General features: G+C 52.1%; 1 protein-coding gene across 3 annotated transcripts in view; it reads right to left on the reverse strand.

The window, feature by feature from the left end:
• Positions 1-22,931, reverse strand: part of Trappc9 (trafficking protein particle complex subunit 9) — a 501,039-nt gene that overhangs the window by 108,355 nt on the left and 369,753 nt on the right. For 2 of the 3 annotated variants that reach the window (XM_048802178.1, XM_048802177.1), the window contains 2 exons: positions 12,655-12,808; positions 444-534 (listed from right to left, as the gene is read on the reverse strand). In XM_048802178.1, the coding sequence (XP_048658135.1) occupies positions 444-534; positions 12,655-12,808 (245 nt within the window). Of the gene's footprint in view, positions 1-443; positions 535-11,667; positions 11,955-12,654; positions 12,809-22,931 lie in introns of those variants that run through there. The other variant, XM_048802179.1, reaches the window with a different exon arrangement.

The following is a 22,931-nucleotide window of genomic DNA, read 5'->3' on the forward strand; positions in this document are numbered from 1 at the left end:
GACAGCTGAGTGAAAGTGTTTAGGAGACACACCCTTCCACACACGGGTGTGGAAATCTGTCAAAGCTCATTCCAGGCAGAGGGAGGCCATCACACCCGGCTCTCGTCCCTCATCCCAACCCACTCCAAGTTCCAGAAATATCTGCAGAGCACACCTATCCAGACACCACAGCACCTCTCCAGTGATGGGCAGTCCAGGCCAGTTTGAAACCCGCCCACACATCCATGTTGGGACAGGAAGGAGTTCTTGCACATCAGGGCCACCAGGACTCACGGGGACGCCAAGCTCCTGAACAGAGGTGCCAGCGCTCTTTCCCCAGTTTCCTGAGGTGATCATCAGCACACACCAACCTCTGAGGAACCCCCCGACCCTACACACCCAAGAACTTGCACAGTTTGAGAGAAGGGGCCTGTTCACCAGAAGCGACAGGCAGTGGTACTCACCCCACTGCAGGGGAGCCAGCTGCAGGTGCTCCAGGACCAGCTGGCTCAGAACACCCTCCACGCTCGCCTCCCCGCTGCGCGTCAGAGAAGGGTGAGTCCTGGTCAAGGAAAAGCCAACAGCTGCTGAGGTCCTGGGACTGAGAGAAGCTCTACAAGATTACAGTCAGATACTTGGACGAGAAACCTCCCACAGCTAATGTCCCCCTCTGCTCAGCCGGTGGTCTACCCAACCACTCCAACGTCACTCTAAGACAGGGAATAAGCAGGAAAACTTACTGGGCGCCCTCTTCCCTCACCCCTAAATCCATTAAATGAAGTGGCTATTATGTGAGGAAGAGAAATCCACTGGGGTGATTTTAATCTGACAACTACTCTTGCTGCGGAGAATAAAGAAGAAGGGGAGGCCATTTTTCCTGAATGAAGTCTGCACGCTGTGGTTGGCCATTCAACGCAGCCGTGTTCTCCTGACGTGTACTGGCTTTCAGGATGGCTTCATGGCTGCTGCCTTCCACATCTCGAGGTAATTACATAGATAATTACCAACCAGCTCACTTAAGCAAAGTCATAACTGAGGAAGTCAAGGCTCTCATCAAGTACCAGTGGGTGAAGAAACTGGACTGAATAGAGACCACAGAAGTCGGCCAGGTGCTAACATTAAACCACCAGTATGGCTTGGAGGCAGGAATATAAGCCTCTTTCCCTTTCTTAGGAAAATTAAAGCCACCATTTGTAAGTTGCAATCAAGCAGGAAAAATTTAGTTCCTGACATTCTCTAGTGATTGGAAAAGGGGAGGAGAAACCCATGTTCTTCTTCCAATGCCAAATTTATTCCTTCAACAATCATGTTTGGTGCTTCTGAGGTGAGGCAGGCCCAGAAGCAGGGACAGAGGCATCAGATGCAAACCCTGAAGTACTGGCTTTCAGTACTAGTCTTAACTGCTAAGATAGCAATGAACAAACAGAAAATCAGATTTGCCAGAACTTGGGACAGCTGTGTGGGAACAAAGTGCGTGCAGGAATAGGTACAACAGGGCCAGGAGCCCGAGCAAGAGGGGCAGGACTGGCAGAGAATGCGGCTCATGTTCCCGGTCTCAGGCCGACTGGATGGAGTGTCGCTTTGGAGGCATGGAGTGCAGAGTGAGCACGTCCCTCCCAGCACCCAGTCCAAGGGGCATCCACAGTCAGAGAGCTGGGCTAGCACCTCGGCAAAGGCTTCACCCAGGATGGCTGATTCAGGGACCTCTGCCTACTCCTGGACTAGACGGGCTACTCTGGCCTTCTCCCCACTCTTCTAAATAACCACATGCTCCCTGCAGACCCTCCACATGCTGTGCTTTCTCCTCTCTCTTCTCCTGCCTAGCCGTGTTCATTATTTAAGTCTCAGCTTGGACTCAGCTACCTACCTCTGGGAAACTTCCTTGGCTGCAAGACTTCTGTGGCCCCTGGCAACTCATGCTACATGTGTTGTCTTCACCACCATCCTGGAGCTCAGTGAGGGCACAGACTTCATGCTGGGACCTAGAGCAGGGCCTGGCTCTGCAGCTGCTCAGCCAACAGTGCTGGGTAGTAAGTGGATGCCAGCAAGCAGCCTCTCGAAGCGGTGTGGGGGCCGTGCCTGGCACAGTGGGCCCGAGCCCTGAGACAAAGCATGCTTTGCTAATGTTTGTTGCTGTTGCTTTGAATTCTCGGGGCTGCTTTGCATGGGACCTTGTCTGCCCCAGCTCCAGGCACTGTTTCATTCCACACCCACCTGAACAGCCACCTCTCCCCTCCTCTCTCACCACCTCAACGGAGGATCTGAGAGCCTAGCAGCTGTTTCTGAAATATCTGCATCAGCGAGAGTTATTGCAGCCCCTGCAAAGCTGCTGGTTCCCTCCCCTGGAGCTCAGCAGCTGAACGTCTCAGCCCAGCTGTGAATCCTGGTGCCGCTGCTGCTGAGCTCTGGTCAACTGACCTCAGGCCATGGGTCTCGGTTTCAGCGTCTGCGGCACGGGACGAGAGCACCAGCCTCCCAGGGTGTCGCGAGGTGCGGGTGGAAGCACGGCGCCCCGTGGCTAGCACTGCCTGCTCTACCCTCTGCCCCTGGCTCAGAGGTTCAGCTGCCCCGTGCCGCCTTGGTCTCCACACTTTCACACACAATTTATCAAAGAGCTCCTTCCAAAGACCGCTCTCTCCTATGAAGAACCCTCCATTCTTCTCCATCTCATCACAGAGGGTGTGTGTTTGCTGTCCTCAGTGATATAAACCCCACAGTGCACTTCTAATTCTCTCGTTTGGTCCTGAGGAAATCCTGAGCTGGGACTCCCTTATTAGTTCAACAAGAGCGAAGCAGATCCTCAGGGGTACTGAGCCAAGACTGCAACCTGAGCACAAGGAGGACAGGCTGGTGAGGGCCCGCCACCACCCTTGTGGCCTCCAGCATCTCTGCTTCTGGGTACGATGTATCCCCGGGGGAGAGACCCACACAGACACTCGCAAACCCATCACAGCAGCACCGAGCACAGTAGCCCAAAGGTGGAACAACCTGTGGTGCGGCCACAGAGGCAGGGAGCAACCAGCGTGGACATTCATGCCACCCTACACTACTCAGCCCTCATGGAAGGGAAGCCTGGCAGGGGATTCAACACACACGGGCCTCGGCGGCAGTCTAAGTGAAACCAGCCAGTCATGAAAGGACACATGCCGTGTGGTTCTGCTCTTGTGAAGGCCCCAGAGAGTCGAACGCAGAGAGAGCAGAATGCTGGCTGCCAGGCCTGGGAAGGGGTGCAGGGGCTGCTGAGCTGCTGAGCAGTGGCTCAGACACAGGTAAAGCACAGTTTTTCGAAGATGCTGATTGAGGGAAGATGTTGGTACTTAGGGAAAGGGGCCATGGAAGCACGAGGAGCAGGAGCCAGGTACGGAGGATTGGGAAACCGCCCCAGGAAAGGGCATCTGAGCGGAATGCTGGGCAGGGTTGAGCACTGTGGCAGAGGCCAGACCCATGAGGGTGTGGAAGCACCCAGAACAGCAGAGAGGGGTGCCTGCTTCCCCCTCAGACAGAAGAGCACAGGAGACCTGCAGGCCTCGGGGGAGCAGGCTGTGTGCCCACCCCTGAGCCCAGGCCGCCCACAGGCCTCCCTCCTCCATCCAGCCTCCACCTTGAAGCGGCCTTCCCTGATCAAGCACATGGCTGCCCCTGTCTCATTAATCTGTTACCAACGGCTCCATTTCTCTCCTCCATCAGGTAAGGGGTGCATCCTGCTCAGGGTGCTGTGCCAGAGGCCATCAGTGAGCGACCCCCAGGTCCTTCTCAGGAGCGCCTCGGGCTTCCTAAGGGAGCAGGCTGGCAGGCTGAGTGGGAATGGGGCCAAAGCCCAGGTGAGGACCCCTCAGGCCTCTTCTCTCAACTTGAGGGTGGTGGAGGCAGAGGCTGTCTGTCTCGTGGGCTGCGTGCTCCTGTCCCCCTCATAGCCCGGCTCCTAGCCAGGGTGCTGGGGTCCTGCATGGTCGTCTGTGATGGGCTAACTGGCTCCCAAGTGGGGGAGCTGTGTGGGCTAGTGGTTAGAACGCCTACTTTCACAGATGTGGGACCCAATAGATTTGTTTGCCAGTTGCAGCCCACAGGTGACATCACCCCTGTAAACAGCTAGGTTCCCCAGGAAGTGGCCACCCACTCAGCTTCCTGGAAATCTAATCTCCCTAAGAGGAGCTGCCTGGGATTCAGCACTTTTACTGGCTGGGAGGACCCCGACGTGTATGAACAGGACACAGCACATTTTCCAGGAATAATGCTCGTTTTGCAGGAATAATGAGGGAATTCTTTTTCTTCTTTTGAAGATCTGACTGATGTGTTTTAACACTCAATGTACCTTTATTAAGTCAGTTTCAAGGTGAGGGTGTGAATGGATGTGAACCTGACCAGGAAAGAGTAAAGAACCTTTCTGAAGGAGGGAAGGGGCAGGGCAGAGACAGGAGAAACCAGGGAGCGGCAGGTACTTGGGTAAGGGGTTCACCCACCCCAACTGGTCCTTCTGGAGGAGGTATGGGGCCAGGATAGGACCCGAGGACTGTGGGATCTACAGCCTACGCTTACCTGTGCACTTATTCATGGACTCGGGTCAGGCCCCCTGCTGGACATGGGGATCAGCACTGACTCAGTGGCAGAGGCACACAGTGAGAGCCATATGCACCCATCTCTGTGCTGAGGGTTTCTCAGTCACCTACTGGGGATGCCCAAGGGACAGAGAAAGGGAGTCATTGTTCTCCTTGTTCTAGGAAGAGAGCTGAGGGCAGTCTGGACCAGGGAAGGCCTGTTTCTGATGGACCATCCATGAGAAGACACTTACTCTTTCATAAAACAACAAACAGACATCAAGACCCCTCCCTTAGCTACCACTCCCGAATCCCTGCCAGCAGAGCTGTGGTTGACCCTAACCTAGGCAGGGGCAGTGGCAAGTTGTGCACAGTGCTAGCAGAACAAGTTCCAACCCACTGGTTCTGATTCAGGTACACAGCTACTGCCTCCTAGCCCCGACGATACACAGGTGTAGGATTCATCCTCTGGGCAGTGACCCACTCCCAAGGAAGGAAATCTTCCCAGGGCTTCTAAGTCTCAGACTCAAAGTCACTCCACTGGGTCCCAGAGTGCAGGAACGAGGAGGGGCACCTTGGGGGACATTCCTGAAAGGGGCAGGCTCCACGGCAAGGCTCTATATGCACCCTCAACTGGGCAGGCAGCCATGGTGACAGGGTCCTGCCTGAAGACCTGGAAGCCAGAGTGCTCCTGGCTCCGCCCCGGTCCACCCCCTGCAGCGTCCTGCCTCAAGTGCCTTTGGCTCCTCCATCCAAGCTGCTTCCCACAGCAGAGCACCTCCAGCAAGGGAAATGACCAGCTCAAGAACACATAGCTGCAGACTGGCCAAAACTCCAGACTGAAGAGCATCCTGGCAAAGGTGTGGCCATGTGGCACCTGCTTCCTATTTCACCACGGGAGGGCAGTGAGACAGCTCTCTATGAAGTCATCCAGGACATGTAGTAAGTGGGAAAGCAAGACTCAAACCAGAACATGCCCTTTGTATAAAAACATTAGGGTGAAAAAATAAGGCTGCATTGGCATTTACTTACAATGTCCAAAAACAAATCTGAAAGTTTATATCAGGAGCAAATAAAACTGGGCACTCTGGGAGGAGGGACAGAACAGGGCAGGTGGGCACGTTGTACTTGTTGAAAAGAGTCCAGAACTGAATGCACCTGTAACAACACAAAAATACTTGAGAAAAAGAAAGAATAAAGGGTCCTTAACAGTGCCCAAGACAAGTGCTGAGTGAGCTGCAGGCCCAGGCCTGCAGATGCAGCTGAGCTCAGGAGGGGCCTCTCCCCAGCCTGAAAGGAGAGGAGGACTCGGGGTAACATCATCCACGTTTGAGTTTAAAATGCACATTTTTATGTTTATTTCAGCCTTCCTTCCTGATTCTCTCCAGCATTTATTGTCACTTTTGTGAAATTAAGACTCCTGAGGGTGGAGTTTCTTATTAGAAACTCATGCCGGGCTCCCAAGGTGGAGAGAGGCTGTGTCTGCAGCACAGAGCAGAGCCTGCAAGAATTCAGGGACACGGGGCTCAGAGAAGATGAGCCAGAGAGGTAAGGTGGCATGTGGGTAATTACAAAGTTGCCAAATGGTACTGGGCTTTGGAAAGCACTGCAGCAGCACATTTCTGTATTAATTTGCTTTCGGACCTGAGCCATAAAATCATACAGCTGAGCTAATAAAGCTAATTACCTGCATCTGCAACCTCCTCCCTTGCAGCCATATAAGCCACCAAAACAGCCTCGCATCTGAACCTGTGCCCACATACGGTCAAGCTGGCTGGCTGTCAGCCACGGCTACCGCCCATGACGCAGTGTCGCCGTGGGGATGGTGGGCTACTGCTTCTTCAACACACAGACCCTGGCATGGGGGCAGGGGCTGAATAAATAATGACATGACCGGAGCAAAGCCTGTCACTACTGCTACTGTGGAGAACATTTCCAAGTGCCTGCCGGGAGAGGCCCAGTGGTGAGCGTCACCATGAATCCTACCAACCTAATACTAGTTCCATCTTGAGGCTCCAGAACGTTCTGGGTATGAATAGGGACTGTTACGCCCACTTCAGAGACGGCTGTAGAACCTCGGGCCCATGGCTTGGATGCTAGCAGGTGGGGCCGCGGCTTGAACCCAGCAGTGTGATAAGGAGCCCTCACACTGCACATTCTGTCGATTCTTCACTGCAAAAATGGCCCCCACATGACAGTGAGGACCCTGCTACCCACAGGCTGGGTCATGCCAGAGGCCTGCAGTTGCCAATGGCTTGGGCAGCATCCACGGTCTGCCTGGCCCTGTTCTTTCCAGAGCCAGGGAAGCCCGGTGGGAACTCTCCATGGTGCTGAAGAGGCCGACTCCTGCAAGGCTTCCCAGTCCCTGGGACATGACATCACATTTCCTCTCAGGGAGTCGCCTCTGAGAGTCCGCCTGTGCAGAGACCAGGACCCTGGCAGCAGCAGGACTGCGGCATCAGCTGTGGCATGTCTCCTGACCACACCCCTGCAAAGTGGCTGGGACCTGAGGCCTGCTGTGAGAGACCTCCCGCCCCAGCTCGCTTAGACCAGCTCACGTGCCCGGCTCTGGCAGCAGAGTCTAATGCCCTCAGCCGCAAGCACAGGTCCTGCTCACGGTACCCCCGGCTCGCCACACTCTGCCTCTGAGGCGTGGCTGAGTGAGTTGGCTTCCACTATGGTTAGCCTGCTCTTCCGACTGGTCACGGACCCTCAGAGGTGGTGACTCCAAGGACCCGAGGCTGGGCTGCCTCAACTCAGTTTAACCTCCTGCCACACCCCCACTCCACCAGCGAGTCAGTGAGCAGCCCTGCACCCCAACTGCCAGCTTTCACTTTCCTGTAGAAATGGCTACTTTCGAAGAACAAAAACCACAGAGCAACAAGGAAAAGAGCGCAGAGAACACCTTCCGGTTCTAAGCCACAAAGCCCCCAGAACGGTGTCCCAGGCACCAGCACCATGCCTGGCATGCAGTGGAGGCTCAATAAACACCTGCTGCCTTTCACTGAGCAACCAGAGAGACTATCCCACCTGTGAGGATCTAGATTACTATGACAGCATTATATCCTATTCATTATTATTAGTCATTCATCATTATTTATCACATTTAATTAACTGGCCAATATTTGTGCAGAACCTTATTTTACACAGACATTCATGCATGCCATCTCAGTTCATCTAGAGAACCATGAATGCTCAATTAACAAATCTCTGAAAACCATAGCCAGACACAAAGAAAATGCGGAGGGCAAGTAAAATCCCTCTCCTCTCCCACTGTTGGCTCAGGCAGCACTAGTGAAATATTTGGTAACGTACCATAAGCCCAGGCACGTTTGAAACCACTGTACAGATCCTGTCTCTGTTTATGTGGCTTATAAGTATTCTGAAAAAAAAAAAAAAAAAAAAAAAAAAGATTGGTCAACCAACTTGCCAAAGTGAAGAGATTTGTGAGGCTGGACCCACAGAGCTGAGGTGTGGTGGCCTCTCCCCTCCAAGGAGAAATAAGCATCATGCTCAGAACAGCTGGGCATCATCGAGGGTCTACTGAACCAAATGGAAACTATGTCACACACACACACACACAAACACACACACACAAATGCACACTGAGGTCTTCCAGCTGGCTGCAAGGTAAGCAGGGCTCTCTGGCCAGCCCGCCTGCCCTTGGACACCCCTCCCCTGGAAGACACGCTGCGTCCCACATGCCAGCTCTGGAGCGAAGAACGACAGGAGCAGGGACTCAGCCCAGCCCTACTTCAGCTCAAATAAATTAGCAAATTGTCATAAACAGAAATTACACTAATGGAAAGTCTGCTTTAAATGATTAATGAGCCTCTTTCTCAGGACCTTGTTTTCCGATTTGCAGCACAAACATTGGGACTGCTAAAGTCGCTGCTCTGCCTCGATGAGAGCACTGCCTCTGGCCGAGCTCCCTGATGTCCTAGGCCTAACTGGACAGGTCACCACGTAGCAGGACACACTGTCAGGAGAAGCCTGCACTACTCTGAGATGGAGCCAGGGCACAGTTCCACCACCCGTTAGCTGGCTGATCTGAGCAAGCAAGGGAACCTCACCAGACCTGTTTTTTCCTCAATGGGATGTGCATTAAAAACTGCTGCATGCCTGGAGGAAGTGATATAGGCCAGATCATATTGTTACATTTGTGCACGCAGGAGCAGGTAACAATACCCATCAGTATGTGTAAATACAATGCAGCAATGAAAAATGTGGGAAAAGCTACATCAGAGAGTTATTGTAAAAATTAAGTGAATAACTCTAAGCAAACTGTTCAGATCAGTACCTGGCATCCACCCATACTGCCACACTGTAATTTTATGACTATTCTATGAGACGCACATGTTCACAGTAATGATGATACCAAAACTACACAGAATTTGTTCACACTCAACACACACACACACACACCCAATTACACAAACACAGTGCACATCAATTCATGCACACACACACACACACACACACACACACACACACACCCCTAAACCAGTTTGTACACAAAACTTCCTTCCCCAACTTCCTGAGCCAGCCAGATCTGAAGTCTATACTATGTGTCAACTCTGACTCCTTTTAAATTCTGAGGTGTGTGTGGTCACTATTTGGATTTGGGGGAGACAGCAATCAAATTTACATCCATCTAACTTCACTCCTCTGTGCCTTGAAGGGCAAATGGCCAGGGCGATTGGATTCCATTGCCAGTGAGGTATGTCGTTCCTCTGGCTGCAGAGATTCCCTGCCACAGGAGATTAAAGGCCTCTGAAGCAAGTTATTACAAACAGCTCTAAAAGCCCGACTCCCTGAAGGCAGATACAAAATGCAACCCTGCATTTCACTTAAGATGATCAAGGAATCAGCCATGCTGACGACAGGAGCTGTTTGTATTAAAATTCATTTAGATAAAACTATTTCTCCAAGCATGACTATTAGAAAAATGTAGTGTGCTGTGTTTTAAGAGTCTTGTTTAAAGAGACGGAATGTTTTTTCAGGAGATGAGAAGACAGTGCTCCATTAAGAAGCACCCTGGAGAAGAACCGAGAAGCCATTAGAGACACTGAAGGGGCAGCCCAGGGTAAGCAGTTCCACCCTCCTGTCTTACAAGGGAGGAGTGGTCGGGGGACAGCAACTTACCCTCACGGGGAAGAAAGCAGTCTTGGAAATTGAGAACAGGGTTCAACTGTAGCTAAATCCAGGGGGATGTGCTGGTTGTGATCAACCAAATGCAAGACATGGTACCTAAAGTCCTTGAAGGGCTGTAAACTTCTGGCCAATGTCTCAGCCACTGGCAAATCCCTCCAGCTTATACAGAGTGGCTGATGTCTCTGAGGCCAAGCAGCAACACCCTCAGCCATGCACAGCCAGGAGGGGACCCCTGTCTGGAGGGTGGCGGCTCAAGGATGTGAGACCCCCACACTCAGGACAACAGCTGCACTCTTCCTCATCCTTCCACTTTCCAAATCGTGGACGCTCACTTGGCCTCTGCATCCTACAGACTCCCACTCTCCCAGTCTGGAGTACTGGTTCCCAGGATCCAAAGCCCAGTGTGCCTATGAACCGCCTGAGCCTCTGCTTCACTCTAAAAGCAACCAAACTGGTCAAAAATGCTTCTCCAGACTCAGCAAGGGAAACAGACACAATCTGGGCACCTGGCAAAGAATGCCTAGATGGCCCAGGCCACAAGCCTCTGTGCAGGGCAGTCAAACTGCCCTAGCTCCTCCTCCTCAAACCTGCACAGGTGGTTCCCACAGGCCAGCAAGTCTCTTGCCAATCTCATAAAGGCTCTTCGAAGGGACATTTATAACAAGGCAAGGAAAACAAGGAGGTGAAATGACAGCAAGCTTGCGTAACACTGTGACAGCCACGGACAGTGGTAGCTATGACACTGACCAGATGCAACTGTGTGCCCAGCATGGAGGGGGTTAGTAAGGGGGGTCACAATTCCACCCATTCGAGTTTTCCCGTCTTTATCTGAGCCTCAGAGTTGACAGCCTTCAAGAATGAATTCCTCCCTACAGTGCCACTTCTCCCTCTGGTCCTGCTGTCTCATCAGGCCCATCCTGCCCTGCCCTGCCCTGCCCTGCACAGATGCATGCCTAAAGCTGAAGCTCCAAGACTGGGGAAGGGGCATCTCTTGCCTAATGGCAGCTTCCACAGCAGGCAGGCACAGAGCCTCTCCAACCCCTCTTCCCAGAAAGACCAAGTGGCTCCCTGCTCCAGCATCATGGCCAGCCCCTGGAGGTGAGGGCCCAGCCCCAAGCCAGCGTGTGAACATCTGCAGTGGCGGGTGAGTGTGCTGTGGGCAAAGACCTGGGCTGGTCTCCGGCCCCACCCCTGACTGGCTGGCCTCTGGAGTGGCAGAGGATGCTCCTGTGTGAAGGCTGCCTCACCTGCTAGCTCGCTGCTCTGCTCCCGCAGTGGGCAGGAGAGGAATGCGCCTGGCTTTGTGTGGAGCTCAGTGGGCACAGGGAGATAAGTCCCACCACCCACCTGTCACATCTCTCTGTACCCAACACCGCCAACTGCACATGGACTGCTTTGGTCACCCAGGAGTCATTGTGTCCAGCTCACAGAGCCGGGTGCTACATCTAAAGTTCGTATTTTGTTATGAACTGCTTGGAGACATCTACCAGGCCAGACTCACATCAGTTCAAAGGTAGGAACTTGCCTCAGGTCCCAGAATTCATGGCACAGATAAATGGAGGCTACTTTTTCAGAATCTAGAGAGGCTCTCCAGAATGATCTGACCATCCCCAGAGCCACAGACTCCACGCACAATGAAGATGACTGACGGACACTCGCATCAGAGTTGCCTCTTTCTGAAAGGCCTTCTCTGAGCAAGCCACACCCATGCCTTAGTACCCCTGGGTTTTCCCCATCCTGTCCCTGTGATAAATGTCTAGCCACCATAATAGCCCACTCACATGTCTCCCACTCCATGAACTTTCCTTGACTGCCTCCACCGGGCAGCTGCAGCTCGTGACCCCCAGCACCTGGCACAATGCTCTGCCCTGGCTGCCCTTCTGCCTACCAGACAGGACCACCACACTGAGGCCTTGACTTTGCTGCTTTGCCTGCCTAGTGCCTCATGCAATGCCTGACCTACTTTCAACAGGTGGACCTGCAGTCTCCCCAGAGCATTCCTTCATTCAGCTACATGTCTACTGTGAGCCAGGCACAAGCCAGAAGTCGTAGCAGGCTCCATTACTTTATGAAGTACGTTTTCAGAGCACAGCCCTTCTGAAAACTCACTCAGTCTTTTCAAAACAGCATCTTCATGCCTCACTAGGCTGTTCAATCCAATTTCAGTTTCCCAGACAATTGTGTCCATGTTTTCAGTTGTCAGTCTGTGAAAATGCTTGAGCCCAGCATTGATGGATGGCCATTAGGACTGTCACTAACATGAGTATCAACACTGGCAAGGAACAGGTGATCCAAAGTCAAGAACAACACCAGTTCCAAGAAGACCTTTCCCCACTCAGAATCAATACTCGTTAAGTGGGGCTTCTAAAGCGTGGAGTGGTTAAGACAACGCCTGTCAGGGCATTGTGGAGCTACCTGGGGCTCAGGTCCAGTAACTAAACCCTCTTGGCTCCTTCTCAGCACTCAGAAGCCCTAGGCACAGATGCATCCCAGTTCAAGGTAGACTGCTGTTATGGTTTGAATGTGAAGTGTTCCCCAAAAACTCATGTGTGAGACAATGTAAGAAGGTTTGGAGGTGAAATGATTGGTTTGTAGCCTTAAGCTAATCAGCGACTCAATCCCTGATGGGATTAACTAGGTGGTGACTGGAGGCAGGTGAGGTGTGGCTGGAGGAATTGGTTCTTTGGGGGTGTAGCTATGGGGTATATATTTTGTCTCAGGAGTGTGGAATCTCTGCTTCCTGAGTGGGACAGAAGACACAGACTGTGAGGACTCTTCATCACGTGAGCCACTTCCCTCTACCACACTCTTCTGTCATGATGCTCTGCCACACCTTGATCCCCAAGGGATGGAGTCAACCTTCTGTGGACTAAGACCTCTGAGACTGTGAGCCTTAAATATACCTTTCCTCCTATACAGTTGTTCTGGTCAGATCTTTGATCACTGAAGCAAAAAAGCGAACTAACAGCCACCATCAAAAGGATATGATCCTCCAGCGGATGTCCAATCTGCTGTTCACCTCCAGGCCTCGGGCTTCCTGCCTCTCCTCTTCCAGCTGCTTCGGATTTGCAAATTGCCCCTTCTCTCCTGGGCATTCCGGGACACTCTCAAAGTTGAACTTGTCCACTTGTATGGCCATTCTAAGAGAAGAGGGAGAACAGCAGAAAATTAATCAGTGGGGCGAGTTCCTCTGCGGGCTGTTAGACAATCAGCACAGGCCAGCGTGAGACAGCATAATGAATCATTATCGTTAGTAATTCATCACAGATTCATTCCAAGAAAAGGAAACCACAGACTCTCAAGGTGGCCCAGCCTGCAGAGCTGGCTCAACACAGGAGCTGAAGACGCATCTGCAGATTCAGAGCCCCAGAAGACCCACATTGCCCCAGATGGAAATTTGAGCTCTGTACAGGGAGGACGCAGAGAGGTCCCAGAATGCTGCTCAGATAGTGGACTCATATCTTAAATTTCTCCATGGACAGTCACAGATAATGTTAGCAACTTCTTGACCACAGGGGTCCCAAAAGCCCACTGGAAGACCCTCTGCATCCCCACCTACTCCATCTCCAGCCAGGTGGATGGCAGCTCCCACACACACAGTGTGCACAGCCCCGCCTCCCCCTCAGCTTTCTGCACCTCAGACCCCACAGACTCCGGCTGGGTCCCTGCTCAAGCCCACGCCCTCCACACAGAACCCCTCGCCACTTGTCCAGCCCTTTGACCTTCTGATGGTTTCCAAAACACACCATTCTCCCTGCCTGGACCTTTGCACCTGCTGCCCTGCCCCTGGGATGTTCTCTGAAGCCTTGAAATAGCTGCGCCCTTCCACCTGGGAGGCTGGAGCTTGTGAGCCCTCCCCAAGTCACCCCAGCTGTGCAGCACCCTCTCCCCCTGCTGCAGAACTCCATTAACTTCTAGCAGAGTATGTACCACGAGCTTAAAGACCTCTCTGGGACTGTTACCCGCCTTCAGTTCTAGTGGTTAGCTCCCTGAGGGCAGAGATCCTCTTGGTCTGTTTTCAGCTTCCCCAGCCCAGAATAATGCCTGGCATACTGCTGCGGCTCAGTCAATATATCTGAATAAGTGAAGGAGTGGATTAAAAGCCTTCCTGATACCAAAAGCCAAGACTTCTCTCTTCCTGCTCACCACTCACCCAGGGTCTGGCACCTATGCCCACATCTGGCTGCACCCTGGTTCCCAGCCTAACAGCTGGCCTGTGGGAAGAGGCACCTTCATTCTGGATGCTCTATGACTGTCTATAGCCTGTCCCCACCCTGAACCATCATTTCACAGAGGCAGAGGCTGACTCACTGATGTCTGAAACGCCACCTTTTAGTGCATAGGCAGGCAGACAAAAGGCACCAAATAAGTGTGCATTACATGGATGGAAGAAGGGGGTTTTCCACCTGTGAGGATCCTGAAGCTCTGAGTCAGAGTCAAAGATGACAGCATCAGTCAAGTCTACAGACAGCAGCAACAGGGAGGCACTAAGCAACCCAATGAGACTCTGCCTCTAAATAAAACACAAAATAGGGCTGGGATGGGGCTCAGTGGCTGAGTGCCCTTGAGTTCAATCCCTGGTACCCTCCCTCCATCCAAAAAAAAAAAAAAGCTCATGAAAGGTGTCTTTCTGTCTTTCTTCCCCATCAGGGGAAGCACAAGAGCATGCAGCACAAAAGAGTCTTGTTTTCTACCCAGAGTGCCTCTTATCTTCGTATCCCAAAGGTAGACTGCAGCAAACCAACGCTGTTTCCAAAGAGAAGGTCAGAGTTATTTCCCATGTTTCACTAAAAAGGCCAATTTAAGTTCAATGCCAGACAACCCCAAGGGACTGAGAATTTTCCTCTTCTGACTGAGTTTGCAAACAGGCCCAGCACCAGGCTGTCTTCCACAGAACAGGGAAGGGAGGGACACCCCAGCAGCAGTAGGCATGGGTCGGAGCACTCTAGGCACTTGTGGCCCTAGGACTAGTGGATGATTATCTAGGAGTATCTTTCCAGCCATTTCTGGTTGTGAATGTCATACTATACCATCCATCTCCAACCTCAACCACACTGTAGCCAGGCATACCCTGAAAGCCCAGGAGGGAAGAAAATAAAACTGAAGAGTGCCTCCTTGGAGCCAAGCCCTGTGCTGGGTGTGCTGTACTGGATTTATCTCACGACCATATACCAGCAGGGGTGGCTGCAATTTGCAGCAGGTGACAGGGCTGAGTGGAAGCCCGGCGTGAGCACCTGCACAACACCCCCACGTGGGCACCACACAGAGGCTGCCTCCAGAACTGACCCTGCTGCATCAGCTCCCTGTGCTTAGGCTGAGCACGCAAAATGAGAGGCTTTATTGCTGGTGCTGTTTTCAGAGCTGCATGGGACACAGACCCACAACTATAGAGCCTGCCCTCCGAAGCCCGCCACCTGCATGAGCGACTGACCATATCCCAAATTCACTACAGGCCTCCTTCTTCCTGGGAGCCCTGAGATGCAGAAAAGGGAGAATCCTGAAGCAGCAGCCCCTTTCCTGCAAGCAATGAGACTGAGACACCAAGGAACTGAGTGGCCAACACAGGGCCACCCAGCGTCCAATCCTAGAGCTCGGATTCCAGCACCCATGGATCAACTCCAAAGCCAAGAATTATCCCCCAAACCACAGAGGAGCATGCCCAGCTCCTCCCTAGCTCTAACCTGCCCCTGCGCCTTCCTGCCCACCAGGAATGGAGGACAGCTCTGTGACTGGCAGCCTGGAAGCTGCAGGAGGTGCTCCTGAAGAGGAACTCGCCACCCGCGGCAAGATGGGTCCTGTGCTATCCAACAGCTTCAAGGCCAGCATCTTTGAGGAACAGCCAGCATTGAGGCTGCCCTAGTAGGGGACCCTGCTCTAAAGCCAGCACAGGACTGGCAATGGCTTCAGTGAGAACTGAAACCGTTGTGTTTGGAGTCCTGTCACATTTAAAGACACCAATGTTACCCGGGAACGGCAAGCCACTTGAAGGACTTGTATAGGACAGTGTGGCAAAACCCAGGCGTGGAAAGCAGGAGGCCAAGTACAGAGCCACCAAGGGCGGGGTGGGGGGGGGGGGAGCAACCACCTGCTGCCATCACTCCAAAAGGGAAGGAGCTGAGGATGAATGGTGGCAATTTGCCCAGGGCTGCAGGTGCCAAGGCACACTGGGGCAGAGGAGGGAGTATGGTTTCAGGGCTAACCACTGGGGCTAGATTCCTAGCTCTCCACAGCTTGCACTGGACCTTGGTCAAGGCCTTCGTTCCCTGAGCACCTCTATGAAATGTGATCATACTGCTTGCACCTAGAGGGACAGCTGAAAGGAGTGCAATGTCTCTGTTCAGTGCCGGCTGCGGGAGCTACCACAATAAGTGCAAGTTGATGGCCAGCTTAGTGCCCAGGGCCACTTTCTGACTGCCTTCTCAAGTAGGGAGCACTCTTTCATAACAGTGACGGACTCTTGATACCTCACTGAAGCCACAGTCCTCCCCTCTTGCCTCAATGGCCTTTGCAGGAAAGCCCACCTGCCTGCTCCTGCCACTGCAACCTTGTGCACACATCCCTGTTCGCATGTGTTGAGAACTCAGACTGGCATGGGGCAGCGCACATCAGGGAATAGCTGCACAATCTCGCACTAGAGAGAGTCCAAAGTAGTTCAAAAACATGGCTCATGCTTTTGGCTAATTGCAGCAAAGCCCCTGGAAATCATTAGCCTGGGAGACCACATGAAGAGGAGGTGGGCCAGCATGCACATGGCCCACAGCCAGCCACTTGTCTCCTTTGGACCTAGGGTATCAGAGTCATGACCGTCCAAGCAGCTCCTACAGGGTGGCAGCGCTGGGTCTTTGCCCAGGACACACTGGTTCTAACAGTTCTTTGGTGGTGTTGTTCCTAACAGCTCTTTCTGTTTCAGGTAAAGAAGATGTTCTGCTGAGGGCTGGGGCTGGTCACCTCCTGTGAATGGCTACCCTGGGACAAGAATTTGGCCTCTGGCTCCCTGTCCTCCCAGGAACAGGAGAATATATTCCAGGACCTCAGAGTAGAGGCATCTTCCCAGTGAGTGGGCAGAGGGAAGAGGAGGCTGGGCCTCTCACAGCCACCTGCCGGCTGCGGGAGCAGTGCCGGGACAGGCCAGGAACATGGGGAACAAGCAGCTCTCCCTCACCTGGTCCTCTTCCATGTGCTCCTAACTCCTCTACACACAACCTGATTCTGTAAATAGGGACGACTACTTACAGGGCCAAGGGTCACCGAGGTGGGGACACTGACACATGTAACACCCTTGGCACTTTGCGATGGTCTCTGTAGGTTCACTGGAGGGACTAGACATGAATCCCAGTGGAGGGGAGGACCAGGCCCTGCGCATGTCTCCCAGGACAGAGCTTCTGTGGATGTTGTAAAATGCATGATCACACTACTCCAGGGCTTCTGGAGGCTCGTCCAGGTGCGTTTTCCTCTAGTCTCCGCACCGCCTTGCTACGTTAAAGTACTTCACGGTGCAGACACCATGGGTCAGTTTTCATTTGCTGGGATAAATAAACCCTAATCTGTAAGATCCTGTGTAGTATGAGTGAGAGGGTGCTGGAAGGCCGGAAATGCATGCACTGTTCCTGGGTGCACTGGCGGCAGCCTTCCCACCCCCTGGCCTGCTGTGGCCTATGCAGCTGCAGGACTGGTTTCTAAATCTGCCTGGGTCCATCTGACCCTGCAGGACACTGAGGACAGGGAAGACTCCCCCCCACCGCCCCCTGCCCCGAGCCTGTGCTGAGAGAGCCCATACACACACAGTCTTGTCTATGCTTATGTTGAGCCTATGATCCCACCCTCACTTGACAGAGGGGTAAATGGAGCTCAAGAGCATCCACGGAACCCAGCATGGTCTCTGGAGTGCAGTGAGACAGCAGGCAGGAGCTCAGGCCCCACAGAGCACCCGAGCTCAGGGGCCCACCTGGCCCTCCCTCCGGGGCTTCCCTGAGTCCCCTGCCACCCCTGCCCTGCAAGCCCACTGGAAGGACTCTGTAGCCAGCCCTTACTGACCCTCACTCCTGGTATCCAGGCTTATTGGCTTAAGGTTGAGGGCCACATCTCAGTTACTTTAGTCTCCGCAGCCCGGAGCTGGCTCTATACATTTGTTAAGAGAATGAGTGACACGGGGCAGGCAGCCCTTGAAATGTTCCCTTCAACACTGATACACACTCACATTGTTTGAACGCATTTATCCTGCATTAGTGGAAAGAGCGAAGCTTCCGCTGGCTGCAGAGAAGCTGGCCTAGAAGTGTGAGGACAGAAGGAGCTTCTCTGCAGCCCCAGCCAGCACTGCTCTGGGGACAGCAAACCCTTACCTTGCACTTCTATAGAGGGACATTTATTTTAGGACCTTCAAGTACTTCCTTTCCTCAGCACAGAAGGCAGTGCCTAATAAAATAAGAGACACCCTCAATGCCACTGGCTGCCAGCCGCCCTCCCTCTGCAAACTGCAGAGGCACGTGGAGGACTGAATTCTGTGGGCTGGGGGGGTGGCCCCATTTTTCACTGATCTCCCTTCACACAGGCTCCCGAGAAAGCAGCTTTTCCATCAGCAGGTCACTGGCCCCCCAAACCATCTGATCACAAGTGTGGCGCAAGCAGGGCCCATATTCCGCAAGGCCTCTTGTAGCAGGAATGGGCAAGCCGGAGTCCAGGCGCGCCTCCTCCTTGGGGGATGCCTGTCCAGGGTCTGCCCTGAGTTGGCCTCAGGGGGGAAAGCCGTGTGGAAGGAGGGGAAAGGCTCTGGGGCCTCACTGGCTGGACTCCAATCTTCTTTGTGTGTCAGATCTGTGACCAGGGGCAGTGGCCCAAGTGCTCCCAGGCCTCAGATATGTCACCTGCAAAATGGACATTCCATAGTGTAGCGTTGGTGAGGCCCTGGGAGAGTCCACTTGACTTCCTCAGTATATAACTGGGGCTTGAAAAACCATAGCTGATACTTTTGGGGTGACAAAAATGTTTTGAGGTGGACTGTGGGACACTGCACAACCCCAGGAGTTACCTGGGAGCCACCTGGTTGTACACCTCAAGTGGATGAATTGTACAGAATGTAAATCATGTTTCAATAAAGCTACTGTAAAAGATTATGGCCATTACAGGAAGTTCCACTAAAGATCAACAGGAAAGCTTTTATGGAGACATTTCATGAGCTATAAAATGCTAGATAAATGCTGGTTGTTTTGTGTATTCTTTTTTAAAAAATTTATTTATTATTCTAATTTGTTATACATGATGGCAAAATGCATTTCAATTCAGAGTACACATAGAGATCACAATTTTTCATGTCTTTGGTTGTACACAAAGTAGAGTCACACCATTTGTGTCTTCACACATGCTCTTGGGGTACCATGTCCATCTCATTCCACTGTCTTTCCTACCCACCTGCCCTTTCCCTACCCCCTCTCTCCCCTTTGCCCAATCTAAAGTTCCTGCATTTCTCCCATGCCTCCACAATCCCCATTAAGAATCAGCATCCTCATATCAGAGAAAACATTCGGCATTTGTTTTTTGGGGGATTGTATGACTTCACTTAGCATTATTAATATTCTCCAACTCCACCATTTACCTGAACATGCCATGATTTTATTCCCTTTTAATGCTGAGTAGTATTCCATTGTGTGTATATGCCACATTTTCTTTATCCATTCATCTACTGAAGGGCATCTAGGTTGGTTCCACAGTTTAGCTATTGTGAATTGTGCTCTATAAACATTGATGTGGCTGTGTCCCTGTAGAATGCTGTTTTAAAGTCCTTTGGGTATAGTCCGAGGAGTGGGATAGCTGGGCCAAATGGTGGTTCCATTCCAAGTTTTCCAAGGAATCTCCATACTGCTCTCCAGATTGCTCGCATGGATTTGTAGTCCCACCAGCAATGTACGAGTGTGCCTTTTCCCCACATCCTCGCCAACCCTTATTGTTGCTTGTATTCTTGATAGCTGCCATTCTGACTGGAATGAGATGAAATCTTAGAGGAGTTTTGATTTGCATTTCTCTAATTGCTAGAGATATTGACTATTTTTTCATATGTTTGTTGATTGATAGATTGTAGAAGTATCTGTTCAGTTCCTTGGCCCATTTATTGATTGGGCTATTTGTTTTTTTGTTTGTTTGTTTTGTTTTCGGTGTCAAGATTTTAGAGTTCTTTATATATCCTGGAGATTAGTGCTCTATCTGATGTGCGTGTGGTAAAAATTTGCTCCCATTCTGTAGGCTCTCTATTGACTTCACTGATTGTTTCTTTTGCTGAGAAGCTTTTTAGTTTGAATATATCCCATTTATTGATTCTTGATTTTATTTCTTACACTATAGGAGTCTTATTAAGGAATTTAGGGCCTAATCAAACATGATAAAGATTTGGGCCTATTTTTTTCTTTTAGGTACAGGGTCTCTGGTTTAATTCCTAGGTCTTTGATCCACTTTAAGTTGAGTTTTGTGCAGGGTGAGAGATAGGGGTTTAACTTCATTTTGCGGCACATGGATTTCCAATTTTCCCAGCACCATTTGTTGAAGAGGCTATCTTTTCTCCAATATATGTTTTTGGTGCCTTCATCTAATATGAGATAACTGTATTTAAGTGGGTTTGTCTCTGATTCCTCTATTCTGTACCACTGGTCTACCAGTCTATTTTGGTGCCTATACCAGCCGTTTTTTGTTACTATGGTTCTGTAGTGTAGTTTAAGGTCTGGTATAGTGATGCCTCCTGCTTCACTCTTCTTGCTAAGCATTGCTTTAGCTATTCTGAATCTCTTATTTTTCCAGATGAATTTCATGATTGCTTTTTCTATTTCTATGAGGAATGTCATTGGGATTTTGATTGGAATTGCATTAAATCTGTATGGTGCCTTTGGTAGTATGTTAATTTTGATAGTATTAATTCTGCCGATCCAAGAACAAGGGAGATATTTCCATCTTCTAAGGTCTTTAATTTCTTTCTTTAGTGTTCTGTAGTTTTCAGGGTATTCTTTTCATGCACTGCTCCATGTTCACAAGCAGCATTTCACTGAGGCTAATGTCAAGGTGTCTGTCTCCCACTGCACCATTACTCCACTGGGGAAAGCTGTTTCCTTCATCCTGCTTTCCCTTCTGCTGAGTTTCCCTCAAGCACAGCCCAGAGAAGGACCTGGACAGCCACTGGAGAGCACCTGCCCTGGAGGTAACGCACACTCAGACCTTGGGCCCCCTGCAAGTCTGGCAGAAGCCTGCCCATTGTGCCTGAGCAATCCTCCCAGCATTTCCAAACATGTGCCTTGTCTCCAAGAGTGGGTTTCTGGGTTTCCCCAGCACTGCTCACTAGCGATTCTGAGGACATTTGCCCTGAGATTAAAAGACCTATTAAGGCCAGGTGCAGTGGCACTCGCCTGTAATCCCAGAGGCTCAGAAGGCTGAGGCAGGAGAATCACAAGTTCAAAGCCAGCCTCAGGAACAGCGAGATGCTAAGCAGCTCAGTGAGACTCTGCTCTAAATAAAATACAAAATAGGATTGGGGATGTGGCTCAGTATTTGAGTGACCCCTGAGTTCAATCTCTAGTACCCCTTGCCCAATTAAAGAAATAAAGAGAAATAAATAAAGAAAAGAAAAACCTTTTAAACTCTTTGCAGGTTTCCTACTATTCTTTCAAATTTGAAAAATCTGGGTCTTGCCTGGGTCTGCCTGTACCGGCTATGCCTGTAGGCAAGTCGCCAGGTCCCTGAGCCTCTGTCCTGGTCTTCACAGAGGGCATGTGCTACCTACAAAGCGACTGCCCCTAAGTGGGGCCCAGGGCAGGGCATAGAGCCCTACTCCTGCTTTCTGATTCTCACAGAAATGGGCTCTCTTGCAGCTCATGGGCCTGGGGTAACAGGGTGCCTGTGTGCTTCCTGGCCCTCCTGCAGAGGCATGTCAGGGCACAGGACTCTGGAAAAGCCCCCCCCCCCCCAGGCACCCAGGTGCAGGGGCTCAGTGAGGCCAGGGGCCTGCCAGACAGAGGCCGGCACCCTTCCCGAGGTGGAAGGCTGGGCCTTTACCGACCCTCCGGCTCCTCTCACTCTCTAAGAGGTTCTCAAAAACTGCCTGGATTCATGGAGGGGATCAGGGAACAAGTGAGGTGGGTGTAGACCCTGTGTCTGCTTCTGAGCCACTGCCCTTGAGGCCATGCTGCACCTCAGCGTGTCTCTGAAGGGGAGGCCACAGCCTTGCCAGGTGGGGCCAGCGTCCACTGGCTGCCGGGTTGAACAGGACCCACTTGGTGGCAGTCTCCTAGGTTGGCAAGGTCTCACCTCCCACCACCGGCTGGTGCTTAAGGAGGAGCTGCCAGCCTGGGTCACAGGTCAAGGAGGGATGCTTCCCGGGGCCAGATCAGAGGGCAGGAACCCGGCCACACCCAACAAGCAGCTGGACAACATTCAGGCAGCAACTGCCATGCTGCACAGGGGACGTGAGGTGAACCTCCGTCCAGGAGCTGCAGGATCCTGGAAGAGGAGGACCCCAGAAAGGCAGATGGTCATCAAGTGTGTGGCAAGTTGTGACCAGTGCTCCCACACAGGAGGTGCAGATGGAACCCTGGGCCCTGCCTGAAAAGCTCCAGGGACAGCAGAGAGGAGCACTGCGGCACCAGGCCTGGCGGCCAGGGGCCGGAACCGTGGCGCAGGGGAGGACCTGTCCAGGTGCCCAGGTGCCCAGGCACAGGGCAACAGGTGCAGGGCCTACCGTGTTAGAACACAGGTCAGCTAGGACCGGGGCAGAGTTGGCCAGGACGAGGGGGTGAGGGATGAAAGAAGAGGCCCGTGAGGCCAGACGACAAGGTCCGGCAGCCTCCACGAGGACTGTGCACCTTTACTCTGGTGGCCGAGTGGATAGCTAAGCAGATGGGCAGGTGGTCCCCACCGACATGAGGGTCCAAGGCTAGTTTTTAGAAGACAGGAAATCATAAAAGTGAAAACCCGAGGTAAAGAGAAGAGAATGAATGTCAGAGGGACAGGGTAGTATCTTCCCTGTGCTAACAGGCTTAGTCTCATTTCCCTCCTTCAACTGGGTTTTATCTTCACAAAGCAGATGAAGAAACTGAGGCTCACACAATAATGTGATTGCCAGGAGCCAGGTCTCTGTGGAGCCTCCAGCAGATGTGACTGGGCAGCCACAGGGTGGCCAGAGGCCTGCTGTGTATGGGGGAGGGCATCCAAGGTGAGGTGTGGCCTCCTCCCTCCACTCCAGGTGACACCCAGAATGGTGCCCAGAGGCCTCAGGCCAGGAGCCAGGTCTGT

This window comes from Marmota marmota, unplaced genomic scaffold, assembly GCF_001458135.2.
Source record: "Marmota marmota marmota unplaced genomic scaffold, marMar, whole genome shotgun sequence".
Classification (NCBI taxonomy): Eukaryota; Metazoa; Chordata; class Mammalia; order Rodentia; family Sciuridae; genus Marmota; species Marmota marmota.